The sequence below is a fragment of the Procambarus clarkii genome, chromosome 57, assembly GCF_040958095.1.
Source record: "Procambarus clarkii isolate CNS0578487 chromosome 57, FALCON_Pclarkii_2.0, whole genome shotgun sequence".
Lineage (NCBI taxonomy): Eukaryota > Metazoa > Arthropoda > Malacostraca > Decapoda > Cambaridae > Procambarus > Procambarus clarkii.
In genome coordinates this window covers 8999363-9014160 of record NC_091206.1, presented here as the reverse complement: position 1 = coordinate 9014160, position 14798 = coordinate 8999363, and the positions used below count along the sequence as shown (strand labels likewise).

The 14798-nt window shown below is 42.7% G+C and overlaps 1 protein-coding gene across 2 annotated transcripts in view; it reads right to left on the bottom strand.

Annotated features, from left to right (window-relative positions):
- Positions 1–3305: 3305 nt before the first annotated feature.
- The window catches only part of LOC123745070 (GATA-binding factor C), a 136657-nt gene continuing 125164 nt past the window's right edge, over positions 3306–14798 (bottom strand). For both annotated transcript variants that reach the window (XM_045725370.2, XM_069306238.1), the window contains exon 5: positions 3306–7935. In XM_045725370.2, the coding sequence (XP_045581326.2) occupies positions 7570–7935 (366 nt within the window). In that variant the 3' untranslated portion in view covers positions 3306–7569. The remainder of the gene's footprint in view (positions 7936–14798) is intronic.

Here is a 14798-nt window from a genome sequence, read left to right as displayed (position 1 = left end):
TTGTATGGGATGAGAATCGCCATGCTGTTAAGGGGGGAGCTTGGGAAGGGAAGACAATAGTCTGGAAGTTGTTAGCGTATGAATTATTTGGCGTATTGCGAGGACGTGAGATGAAGGGTGATTGCGAGGTATGGGCACCGGGTAGCACGGGCACCGGGTAGGAAGGGTACCCGTTGGGACGCTTGGAGACGGCTGAGAGGATGTGCTGGAGAGTCCTGAGACATGGGACCACGTCTCAGGGAGGGAGGAAGAGTGCACAGCTGTGCAGGGAAGATTATGTTGAGAAATCTAAGAGTATACCTATCTGTGTGGGAGTGTGTGCGTGCATGCGTGCGTGGGTATACACACACACACACACACACACACACACAGAGGTGGGTACTAGGTGAGTACACACACCAGGGGACGTACTCGGGGGTGCCCGGTATAGACTCCTTCCCCCACACCGCATCCCTATCTTTTCTTCCCGTCCACCATTTAACCGTCTTCCCTCTCATCTCCCCCTCTTTCCCCTTCTCCTCATCCTCCCCCCCCCCTCACCCTCACATCCTTCTCACAATCCTCCCCAATCTTTAACCCCTTTCTCTTCCCCGTGTGACGTAAATCCTCGAACCCAGTGGTTCCTGGGAGAGTAGGTCTCTCTCACCACCACCACCCATACCACCCGTGTTATTTTTCCCTTTCCCCATGTCCCCCCATTTCCCCACTTTCATTCCCACTTCCCTATTTCCCCCATTTTTTAATTTCCCTCAACCCTCACCCCCATCTCTCCCCTTTACCCTTGAACAGATAGACATTTTCATATATAAATATAGAGTACACGATGAAAATGCACGAGTGACGGAAGGAGGAACTTCACATTCTACGGACATCACATCCATGATTTCATCCCATTTCCATAAAAATCGCTCGTGGGTGTTGGACTCAAGATACAATAAATTCTTTCCATCTATCGTTCACTGCATATTCACCTACTGTCCCTAACCTAGTAATTTTAATAAAGTCGTCTCATATAATGGATGTATTTTGCATAGACTTATTTTACAGTTTCATATATTTGCAAACATTGAGAGGAACCAGTCTTTTTCCTCTGGGAGATCATTTATATATATCAGAAATGGTATAGGTCCAAGGATTGATCCCTGTGGGACTCCACTGGTGATGCCTCGCCACTCTGAGACCTCAGCCCTCACAGTGACTCTCTGGCTTCTGTTGCTTAGGTACTCTCTTATTCAATTGAGTACCTTTCTTTTCACTCTTGCCTGCATCTCCAGATTGTGCATTCGTCTCTTATGTGCTACTGTGTCAAAGGCTTTATGGCAATCTAAAAATATGCAGTCTTATTTCACAGTCAATCACTGTGCGACACAGTAGTTGCCAGGATTAGGTTGGGTTACCATTACCTGTGGCAGGTGGCTATAGGTGATGCATCTCCCAGTCCTGAGCACTCCAGGTGCAAACTCTGTGAGCAGGAACTACGGCATGATCTCATACTCTACATTAATGAATGCACGTACAAACTTTAGATTTATTCAAGACATGCAAATTTGTTCATATCAAATAGAAATGAAGTCTTCGTTAGCGAGATCGTATTAATACTGAAGCCATTTCGTATTTATCACTTTTTAACCTTTAAGACCACGCAACTTAACGAAGCCGATGGCGTTTGGTTTGACTGTGAAATATCGCTAAACTTTGCCAATGGCACGAAGTGTTTTGATCAGCTAAATGGTACGTTTGAAGTGATAACAGTTTTTTTAGTACCCAAAGCTGTATGTGAATGGTTGATTTAGCCAATATGTAGCCCCAATAGGCTCAAGTACCCGTACACGGTTGTAGAATTTATACAGGACAACATATTCTAGTTGTCCTCTAACATTTATACTGAAAGATGTCTTGAATGCTTTCTTGCTCAGGTTCCGGAAGGCATGAAGATCATTTGCCAGCTTTTTTATATTAAGAGCTGCTTTGTCAACTTCATGTCTTTTCTGATGCATTGGTGTTTCCGGGTTCTGGCGTGTTATTTTCGAGGGCTCCTTACTCTTGTCCCAAATCTCCTCACCATGCCATTCTTTGGGTTTAAATCGAGTATCTCAATTTTAAATCAGTTCTCTAATTTGTTCTTGCCCTTCTTGAGAATTTTGCTATTCTCACTTCTGACTCTTTTCATCCGTACTTTCGTGAAGAATCCTACTTGCGTAGTTTGGACATTGCTAAATCACAAACCTCATAATCCTAGTGATGATTCCTCTGGTGATCTGCTTGGTATTCCGCTTTGTTTTGGCCTCTCCTCTCTCACTATTACCATCAGTTTTAATTAACAAAATGCTTATTTTAATAAGTGTTAAATTACTATTGTTAAAATAAGTTTTAACTGACCAAGTACAACACGATTTTACTCTCGAATCTCAAATATTTATTGGAGCCCTTGTTGATGAAGAGAGTCGAATGCTTTCTAGTACTCCATGAGCATGTAGTCAGTCTATCCTTATCTTCCTTGTTGACTGCCATCTTGTCATACTAGTGGAACTCGAGCAGATTCACCGGTCAAAACCTTCTCTCCGTTATTCCATGTTGCTGCTTTGTTGTGAAATTATTAATTTCTATATACTCCACTTGACTGTTGATTAATTTCTCTAGTTCTTTAGAGAGTAAGTGCTAATGATAGAGTGTATAATCAACTGTAAGGGGAGCTCTATTTCTAGATCACTTGGGCTCAGATTCCTTGACTCCTCATATGCCTTGCTTTCCGGTGAAGTCATTCAAGAGGGGTAAGCCTCTTTCCGTTGACCACCGAGACTGGTATGTTAATAGATTACTTAGCACCCCATGCATGAAGTTTGAAGACAGGCATTCGCAAATTTAATATTCACTTTGGTATTAAAGGAAGACCCTAGACACACTAAGATAAAAGGTCCAGTCATTGCTTGAGGATCTCCAGACGAAGGATGAAAGCTTAGAAACGAGACCTAAAACCCGGGTTTACTTTCATCGAAGTAATTTGTCCCGCGATGATTCCCTGAATAGTCTGAACACCGCGGTATAAGAAGATATAATGAGAGATAGAAACAGTGAGAGGGAGAGGGAGATAAACGGCACGATTGACAAACATCAGATAAACACTGAAAACAGTCAGGTAATCAGACAGGAGAGACAGACATCCAGCCATCCCGTCAGCCAGCCAGCCAGCCAGCTAGACAGACAGACAGGCCAACCCACACCACAATTCACATGTTTCTCCTGCTGTGCCTGACTGCGGTCGCTCCCTCGCCACATGTCGCACAACACACAATAAAACGCAGGAAGTCATTATACAAATCTTTATTAAATCAGAAACATAAATACTGTGATGCCGTTTTCTTCTATACACATTTTGTTTGGATTTCTCATTCGTTGTGATTTTGAGATGATTTTTGTTATTTTTGTTAAGGATGACTGGATAAAGGAGAACCTAGCGATTGTAAGGAGAAAGAGCGAGAGAATAATGGATAAATATGATCAAACAAGATATGAATTTAAAGGGATAAGAAGATGTAAATTTAAAAGATGAGAAACAATATAAATATAAAGGAAGAAATTCTTTTAAGATATAAAAAAGAGAAAGGTATGTATTTAAAGGTAAATAAAGATGTAAATTTATTGGTAGAGATGTAAATTGAAGGGAAGATATTCGTTTAGTTTAAACGAATATCTTATTAATATATAAGAATAATAAACGTATTATTTAAAATAATAAGTTTAAGAGAGAAAGATGCAAATATAAAAGGAAAAAATAATTTTATGGGGTAGATAACTATATAAATTAAAGATATAAGAAAGATGTCTAATTAAATGCTGAAAAATTTGTCCACATATTAGGGGCGAGAAAGATGACTAAGGAATTAAAAAAAATAGTTTTAAGGGTTAGACTTTTGTAATGAAAACAAATTATAAATTTTAAGAGAGTCTAAGTGGCATGGAATTTCATACGAGAGGGAGAGGAGCAGTGGGGGGGAGGGTCTGTGGGGACTTTTCGAAAATCACAAACGTAGTTGTACTTACAAAGTTATGAAAATCAATTTTTTTTATTTGCATTTTTCACAAGATTAGAGCTGGCAGGAACTGCTGCGCCTCGCTCGGGGCTGAACAGAATTCATTTAGATATTTTTAAAAGAGGAAAATAAATAGAGAATTAAAATTTAATGTAAAATTACAGATAATTAGAATTTCCTTTTACTTATAGTAACACCAATGATTACATTAGTAAAAACATTAGTTACAATAATTATGATCAGAATTATTATTATTACAGTAATAGCAATTAAGAATAATAAACAACATATATGTAAAATAATAATAAAATAATTCATAATAATTTTTATTTTGTTGAAATAATATAATAATGAAAAACAAATAATGAGACTCAATAGGCCTAACAAATCCAAGGACCCAGTACAAATGAATATTGTTGACCCCGTTATAGATGCGACCTTTTTTTTTTTATTATTATTCAGTTGTCCTGCCTTCTTTAATAGAATGATTTCCTTGGATGGAGGAAAAGCAGAGTTCTCTTTTCTTCTTTTTTTTACAGTAAAAAGTTACAAGAGTGACATAGGCGCTCGGAATGGCAGGATCCACCCCCCATGGGTATGTTCGTGCCAACTGTTTACTGATGTGACAACGGTAAACTGACGACTGATAGCAGTATACCTAGGTCTGATAACGGTATACATAGGTCTGACAACGGTTTACTGCTATGACAACGGTAAACTGGCGTCTGACAACGGTATACCTAGGTCTGACAACGGTATACCTAGGTCTGACAACGGTTTACTGCTGTGACAACGGTAAACTGGCGTCTGACAACGGTATACCTAGGTCTGACTACGGTTTACTGCTGACAACGGTATACTGGCGTCTGACAACGGTATTCTGGTGTTGGCCAATTTTGTACTGAAATACTGGTGTCTGACAACGGAATTCTGGTCTATAAAACTGATATACTGATGATTTACAGCAGTATATTGATGTCTTAGAGCAGTATACTGATGTTTTAGAGCGGTATACTGATGTTTCAGAGGAGTATACTAATGTTTTATAGCAATATACGGATGGTTTAGAACGGAATACTGGTGTTTTTGAATGGTATACTGATGTTTTAGATCAGTATACTTATGTTTTAGAGCAATATACGGATGTTTTAGAATGGTATACCGATGTTTTAGTACGGTTTACTGATGTTTTGAAGCAACGGATTGTTAGAACGGTATATTGATGTATTAGAACGGTATACTGATGTATTAGAACGGCATACTGATGGTTCAGAGCAGTATACTGATGATTTAGAGCGGTACACTGATGTTTTACAGGAGTATACAGATGTTTTAGTGATGTTTGACAAAGATATACTGATGTTTTAGAGGTATAGTGATGTTTGACAAAGATATACTGATGCTTGAGATCGGTGTACTGGAGTCATACAATAATATACTGATATCAACGGCATTGTGGTATTTGACAAGGCATACTGGTGTATAATAACGGTATAGTGATGTTTGACAACGGTATATTGGTACGTGACAACGGTACACTGAAGTCTGGCAACATTATACTTGGGTCTTACAAGATTATACTGCAATGTGACAACGGTATACTAGGATGTGGCAGCGGTGTGCTGGTGTTTGTCAACCTTCAACAGAGTCTGACGATGGCAAAATAACATCAGATCTAATGTCTACCATTGGCAACATGCATGGCAACGTGTTTACCATTGTCACTATGCATGACAACGGCCCTGTGTCTGCCAATAGCACCATGCGTGACAACGGCCTGGTGTTTGACATGGCACCACACATGGCATCGGCGCTGTTTACTAATATCACCATGCATGACAACGGATCAATGGTACCGTTCTTGACAACGGTTAAGAACGGTGGCAGTGTCTACTAGTGTCACCATGTGTGACAACAGCCGTATATCTACCAATGGCAGGATGATTCACTGAGAGAATATGGTGTCATATCCTGCAGTGAGAGTAAGGATTTCACATCACTGACACCCACACAGCGCCCAGCAGTGAGGAGAAACTCTCCTTTACTGTCAGGGGCTACGCGAGGCCCTCGAACCAGTGCCACGCCGTCACCCTGGGGGGCTGCCTCGCTACCGGCGCTTGCTTCACATGACATGCAAGACTCCTCTCAATGCTATTTATGGTTAAAACAAATTAGATACTTCACAGAGAAAGCATCATCGCGCACTACATAAATATTCCGGAAACCACAGAAATATTCCTTACCCTGGCCAGGGATGGTGACCTTGCTCGTGAAGTGGCAATTGGACCCGAGACCCATCATATGAGGTCATTTTCCTCTGCTTCATTGCTAGAGAACCTGTCCTCTCTCTCTGTTTCTCTCTCTGGACTGTCTCAGTGACCTCACTGCCACTCGGGTCACGCTGGGGAGTAGTCACAAGTTACACCAATGAGAGCACACATAGTTATACAACAAATCAGAAATATACTTTATAAACTGTCGTTTAACTTATTTTACGTAGAAATGCATTCATCTCTTAAAAACGGTGTTGGCCAGGGTAATGCAACAGGGAAACACGTTATAATAAAAATAGCCGACTAGTAATTATAGAGATAAACAATTTGACATTCACTTATCTACAACTCGCTTCTCGAACTGTACAGGCCACGAGCGCCAATAGTGACAAGCAACACCCAACCTCCCGTCCCAATGCCAGGTCGGGCGAGGTCTGCACTTTACATTGGCTCATGTTTTACACATTATTCACTGTTTAGTAGATGCTACTAATATCAGAAACCGACTTTAAAAGCCAGGGGTTAATTTGAAGTTTCTAAAAAGAGGACTTATAAGTCCGAACTTGCCACTGCGCAAAGGAAGAGAAACAAGAGGACTGCACTACTCGCCCACTGCTGCAGGAGCCAAATGTGATCTGACTGAACCAAATGCATACGGTCGAGTCCTCAGCATCATCGTGTGTAACGAAAGAGTTTATTATTAGGTTCCCAGAGGGTTGTGTCCATGTCGGGTGCGTGGGTGGCACAGAAGACTCGGTTCTGCAGTCCCATGAGAGACCAGCGCTCCGTCTCCCGCGCCCCTCAAATAAATAGTGACCTCAGTAAGGTAAACATCACAGTGTCAGTGGAATGAGGTGAAGAGTACGCTGGAGTATTGTGAGTGTGGCGACCCACACCCTGGACACACTGCCTATCACTAGCACCTGAAAGACTTGGACGCCGGCTGGGCTGTGCTGTTGGTCCGCGCGACGGCTGCGAACACCGCATCAGGTAGCGCCCGAGGAGGAGGCCAGGTGGTTGGGTAAAGACCCTAGGTACCCACTGCTTAAGCCTCCATCCCCGCACCCTATTTGGCCAGCCCCACCTCTTCCGCTGTTGATCCCACTGGAGGCGCTTGATACGCCTTGAGAGGGGTACAGGTAGGCGCCGCTGTAGGAGGGTTGAGGGTCCGCCGCCTCCATTGGTTGGGTGGCGGAGAAGGCAGCGACGCCCTCGCGGCTGAGGCTGGCAAGCAAACTGTTGCGGCCGTCGGCGGAGGCGTGTCCCTAGGCCATCGCGCCTACTATACTGTTGGACGACGAAAGACCTAGGCTCGACGCGGAGGGGATCTGGATCTGTGAGGTGGAGGAGAGGCCGAGTCCCACGCCCGACATGGCCGACATGCCGTGCATGGGCGGCGCCGACATGAAGCCGCCCGCCATGGAGGAGCCGTGCATCTGGCCGCCGTACATGTAGTGAGACATGGAGCCGAACCCGGAGCCTCCAGTCCCGAAGCCACCGAAGCCGCCCTTGTCCAGCGGCTTCAACATGTCCGGGAAGCCTAGCATCCCCTTCTTCTTCTTGGACTTGGAACTCAACTTGCGGTTTCGGGTCTGAATGCCTTCCTTCTTCATGGAGAGCGGCCTAGGCACCTGAAAAAAGACAAGGAAAATAATTAATAAAAAAAATTGTAACCAAACCATTGAAATCCTCACAATGTACCTTCCAGAGCATGGCATCCATTGCTCTCCTCGGAGATACTAAAGCATCCAAATTGAAGTTTTACAGGCTGAGAAAATCGGTTGTCCACAACAACTTGCTGGACTGAGCCAGCGAGCACATGTGGGTTACTTGGGCCCAGGATTTTTTATTGATTATAAAATTTGTCAAATGCTTTATAATTATCAACGAAGGAATAAATAGAGAGAATAAATTTATAAATAAACAACGAGAGAATGGAACTGCCCTATGAGCTGAAATAATGGCCTCCACCACCAATAAAATACATAGAGTAACTAGTTTTGCATCCAAATTGGAATTGAGAGGTGTCAAGATTGTCAACTGAAGTTAATGAGTATATAGTCAAATTGTTCAACAGTGTGTTACAGGCAATGTCAGTGCAGTTATCACATGTTGATATGGATACTTAAGAGTTCCTTGCAATGGGAAGAATTACAGACGTGTTTCTTTGAGCTAGCGATGTATCACGGGAATCACGGGAAAGCCTATTAGACAAATAATAACTACTGTTGGACGTGTCTTTTTCTATTTCACCAGTATCAAAGCTTTTCCTCCATATAATACAACAGCTACTTAGAATGAGAGAACGAGTCGACCGTTACAGCTCATGGAGGCGCTGACGACATTAGATTTCCACATCAGGTACGGGAGTGGAGACGCGGAGGGAGCAAGTCGTTAAAAACAACTCTTGGAAGCTTTGAGGGAGGGCGAATTATCTACAACGGCACTGTGGGAGAGGGTCGTCCACATGAAGCTCCCGGGGATGAGGCAACGGGGTTTCAAAAGTTTCAAAAAAGTTTTTGAGTTTCAAAACGCTACTGCTGCTCTCTAGAGTGGAGTACTGCTGTACAATGATAGCCCCTTTCAAAGCTGGAGAAATTGCTGACCTGGAGAGCGTGCATAGATCCTTTACTGCTAGAATCCACTCAGTAAAACATCTAAACTACTGGGACCGACTAAAGAGCCTAAATCAGTATTCCCTTGAGCGCAGGCGGGAGAGATACATAATAATTTACACGTGGAAAATAATAGAGGGGCTGGTCCCAAACCTGCACACAGAAATAACATCACATAAGACCCAGGAGGCATGTCAGGATGTGCAGAATATCCCCGTTGAAAAGCAGAGGTGCAACAGGTACTCTGAGAGAGAACTCTATCAACATTAGAGGCACGACACTGTTCAACACGCTTCCACTACACATAAGGGCCATAACTGGCCGACCCCTCACAGTGTTCAAGAGAGAACTGGATAAACACCTCCAAAGGTTACCTGACCAACAAGGCTGTGATTCGTAAGTCAGGCTGCGAGCAGCCGCGTCCAACAGCCTGGTTGATCAGTCCAGCAACCAGGATACCTGGTCGACGACCGGGCCGCGGGGACGCTAAGCCCCGGAAGCACCTCAAGGCAAGGTAACGGGTGATCCTAAAGAACTGCTGGAGTAACTGACGGAATGGATCCTCCACAACAGCTCCTTTAGTTGCTGAGGTAGAGGGTCGTCCACACCAGTTCCTGTAGTTGTTGAGGTAAGGGGTCGTCCACAATAGTTCCTGTAGTTGTTGAGGTAGAGGGTCGTCCACAACAGTTCCTGTAGGGTTTGAGGTAGAGGGTCGTCCACAACAATTCCTGTAGTTGTTGAGGTAGAGGGTCGTCCACAACAGTTCCTGTAGTCGTTGAGGTAGAGAGTCGTCCACAACAGTTCCTGTAGGGTTTGAGGTAGAGGGTCGTCCACAACAGTTCCTGTAGTTGTTGAGGTAGAGGGTCGTCCACAACAGTTCCTGTAGTCGTTGAGGTAGAGGGTCGTCCACAACAGTTCCTGTAGTTGCTGAGGTAGAGGGTCGTCCACAACAACTTCCAGCCCTAAGTGAACGGGTGGTGCACAACAGCTCCCGACTGGCAGCCATCACCATAAACCCGGCGCCCACACGTCCCACGTAAACACCATAGCCCGTATTGTAACAGCCGGCCACAAGCCATTAATTTGGCCGCTGGCTGGGGGAACACGACAACCCCATTGTCAATGGTATTCCAGTCACTCGGGGAAAACAACGTTGGATGCTCCAAAAGTATTATATTTTCCCCTTTCGTAACACAATTGCAAGTTAACTGTATGAAAACAAAAATGCGTTATAAACGACCAACGGCAGATTTATATAAGTGAAATTATTTAGTGGGATACGTCGGAAGCCATCGGCCATCCTCTTGTTCCTGATACGTGATTGGTCGATGGATAACAGGTAGTGGTCGGTGATTGGCGGAGAGATAGTGAAGGCGGAGGCGGCGATAAGACCGGTGATTGTAGCTCTTCCGGGGAGGGGCGCGCCCTCCCCTGTTATGGTCTCCGGGGATATTAATGACAGGGGGAATATCTCTGACATTCACCCCTTCCCAGAAGTAATCGTCTGCTGGGTTTGATTCTGCTGATAGTTTACAAAGTTTAATTGGATTTATTTTTTGTATTGTTTGGGATTTTACATTTTTTGTAGTGGACGCTATTTGCTCGTTTGGAAAGAACTGTTGTTCAATTATTTTTTCCTTTTTTATATAAACAAATTATTATTTAACCCTGGTTTCTCTCTCTCTCTCTCGTGTTAATTGAATTTAATACACTTATGAGCATTTACACTGCATATAGAATTTGTGATTAAGTACCGTGTCTGGCTGCACTTCCTATAATCGAAAATTCTGTAAATAATAGGCTATTGAGCTTGCGAAATGGGGTTATTGGGCAAGAACCGCTCCAGGTCTATGATACCCGCAGCCTACTGAGCAATAACACTGCAAGGTTTTCCATGCATGAGACACATTAAGCAAGATTGAAGATGTCTCTCAGTGACCACCACTGTTTTCTCTAACGAGAAAACACGCCTAAATAAGGGAGAGGCCTCATACGCTATAGACATCTGATGCAGAGGTTCATTGAAAATATTTCTTTCCTTTTGCTCGAGCGCAGTAACACTTCTCCGGCCTCCTCTTCAGTTATCCCTATATTAACTAGTACGCGATTAGTAAACATGAAAGGGAGAGTGAGAGAAATCGTCTCTCAGACATGTATTTTCTAGCGAATGTTTTGCCCCTGTATTTTTACTGTATGTATTCCACCTGTATAGTACTCACGTCCATTATGTGTCCAGTGTCTAGCTGTATACATCCATGTATTTCTTTTGCAGTGAAGGTTCCTCGTTCTTTCACATAATTATTTAATTTGTGATTATCTGCATGTTTTCTCTCAGCCAATGTTTTTTTTTTCCAATATTTTGCTCTGCTCTCATCAATCACATTTTTCTTCCTCTCATTCACTTTTTTCCTTCACCCAAGATGTTTTTCCATCCTTGTGATTCCTCCTCCCGTATTGCCTTTACGTCTTTATCTTTATAGCTTTTCTTCTGTTTCCCAATCTACACCTTTATCTTTTCCTCATTCCTTATATAGTTCTTCCTCCTTTTCTCCTCCCTTTTTCTCTTCAACTTCTTCGTCCTCTTGTTCCACTTTCTCTTTTCCTCCACTTTCGGTTCATCTTATGCTTCCGTTTTTCCTCCTCAATTATTTTTCTTCCTCCTCCTTCTTCTTCTCTTCCTGAATCCTCTTCTCATTATTTATTTTATCTGTTGCTACTCCCTAACGTCTCTTCCACTTTCCTACCCACTCTACTCCCTTTTCTCTCTATACGTGTTCTTTCGTCTTGATCACTACCAATGACCAGGTGAGGCCGCTGAGTTGATGCCCACCCTCAGTACCGTTTATGACTCGTCCTCTGTACCGTTCACTACCCTAAACATGCAGTAATATATAATGTTGACCAGACCACACACTAGAAGGTGAAGGGACGACGACGTTTCGGTCCGTCCTGGACCATTCTCAATCGACTTGAGAATGGTCCAGGACGGAACGAAACGTCGTCGTCCCTTCAACTTCTAGTGTGTGGTCTGGTCAACATACTTTAGCCACGTTATTGTGACTCATCGCCTGAATATATAATGTCCAATCATTAGACCTTTCAGACCAAGCTGTATGGGGTACCTGGAGCATTGCCTTTACTTTATTAACTCTCGTGTTCTTGAGGATATCCTCATAATGCACCCAAAGCTTGTCAGTGCAGGCTACTGATCACTCAGCCGTATATAACTAACCATCCTGAGAGATGGGAGATTTGCATCAGGTAGCTTCAGCGCTTCATTCAGCTTTATTCCTCCTCTCTTGACACACTTTGTCACCCTTTATATTGACTTAGGCAGCTGATGTACCTAAATACGAAGAAAAAATGAAGGTCGATTCTGGACACCCAGGTAAAAACACGCTCGCGTCGGGGTTACTGATCCCTTTGTCATGAACGCCCTATATTTTGTTGTGCAGTCGGCCTTAACGTAAACATTGTGGGGGATTAGGGACATTGTAAACACCGCAGTATTAACGCTACATTGACCTAATGAGAATCGGTTCCGGTAGGTTAGGTGGACAGTCGAGATTCCTGACACTTGGTTTTTGGTGTTCCAAAACGAATTAATCACAACGAGAAGGGCAGGACGAGCTGGGTGGAATTTGGAAACTCAGATTCTTTACATAGAGATGTAAAGATTTTTTTTAGGGTAAGAATAGTGACTGGAAGGAGCTAGGATTAAAAGTATTTAAGACTAGCTCGATTTACACAACCACTTGGGCTCGACGATAGAGCGAAGGACAAGAAGGACAAGGTAGAACAAGCCAGTTTGAACATGAATATACTTCTGAAATTGTCTTGTACAATCAGTGTTGAAATAGCACTGATTCAGATTGTCGTAATTCAGATTTTCATTTAATTGATTTCATTGATTTAATTTCATTGATTTGATTCACATTGATTTCAGATGTTGAATTCAGAGTTAGTGTTAAAACAGTACTGGTATCTACCTATAAATTCTAACCACAGTTTCCATCTCCCTTTTATTCCTGTTTCAATCCCCTCTCAACAATCTTGACACTGTGTGTATATGTGTCCGAGTAAGGGAACATCAGCTACCTAAGCATTTGGGCTGGACGGTAGAGAGACGGTCTCACTTCATGCCGGTCGGCGTTCAATCCCCAACCGTCCAAGTGGTTGGGCACAATTCCTTTCCCCCCGTCCCATCTCAAATCCTTATCCTGACCCCTTCCAAGTGCTATATAGTCGGATTGGCTTAGTGCTGTCTCCTGATAATTACGTTACCTTACCTATTTACAGTTTACCATTTACAACAAATTTACATTTATTTATTTATATATTATACATTTACAACAAATATTTACCATTTACAGTTTAATGAGTTGGTATGATGCGAATCAAGAAAGTCAAAAGATGAGTAACTGGAAAGCAGGCTCAGGAAGGGAAGGGAAATATCAGAAGGAAAACTGCCAAGCCTATATATAGCACTTGGAAGGGGTCAGGATAAAGATTTGGGATGGGACGGGGGAAAAGGAATGGTGCCCAACCACTTAGACGGTCGGGGAGTTTTTTTATTATTATTATTTTCTACCACAGACGTGACCACACATTTACAACGCTAATCAGCATATATACATTTTCTTCTGTCCTCCGTGGACAGGGTTAGAGATCAGTTAAACATATAGTTAAGGGATTTATTGAACAATCAACCACAGAAGGTAATTCGGTGCTTTTAAAATACTAAGTTAACCTACATACGTAAATACGTAGATAAAGATTTACGTATGCCCTACATAAAGTGTTCGATGTTTACGTAGTGTCATTAATGTGCATTTACAAAGGTGAAATATAATTCAGATCAGCTTCCACATATACTTTATACACATACATATACATACACACACATATACGCACAAATACATACATATAGACACACACATGCACTCACATACATTAGTCTCTTTTACTCTGAAATGGTGAGATAGTTGATAGAGAAACCAGTGTGCAATTAAGCACTTAATCACTGAAGGTGATTAAGATGCTTTTACAAGCTCAGGTTATATAGTTACATCACATACATACACATGAACGCCGACCTGCATGAAGCGAGACCATCTCTCTCTACCATCCAGTTCAACTGGCTGGGTAGCTAATGTTCACGTACTGGGACACATACTCATTGTCTCACTCATCCTCTAAACGAACAGCTTGCGTTATTTACGTTATGGAAACCAACGTTACAACTGCAACCAACAACGATAAGTAACGGCTCATAAGTATCTACGTTTTCTATTAATCGGTCTCGAGTGGCTAGGTGGGACGCTTGGGTTCTACATTTCTGGCTAGGTTAGTAAGTATGATTTTTTCGGAGTAGGAAATCAAGATAGTGGGCTCAATTTTTGTCCCCCAAGAGCCGAAGCTCTGCTTGCACCAAGTGAGCACCCACATACGCACACACACATGCACACAGTCTGGGTAGAGAAGAAAATGAATGAATATTGAAACAGAGAAGATATGATCGCGATATATTGGATATTGATAGGTATAATAGACAATGATAAATTGCTCAAGGCAAAGACAAATCGTATCTGGGAAAAACCACTTATGAACAAAATACATGGGATTGCCAGCTAGGAGTAGAGCTGTCTGAGGCAAAGGCAGTCATCAGCTTCAAATGCAGATGTAACAAACCCACTGAAAATTGTGAATAGATCTGCACCACAAAGCTGAATGTGAAGAACAGGTCCCGTGAGCCATTACTCCATGCCCACGAGCTCTGACAGCCAATAGTACGCATGCCCACAAAATGCCCGCGCGGGCAAATCTAAACAGATGCGAGAGTTTCTGGGATTGACAATGACTGCCGAGACAGATTACAG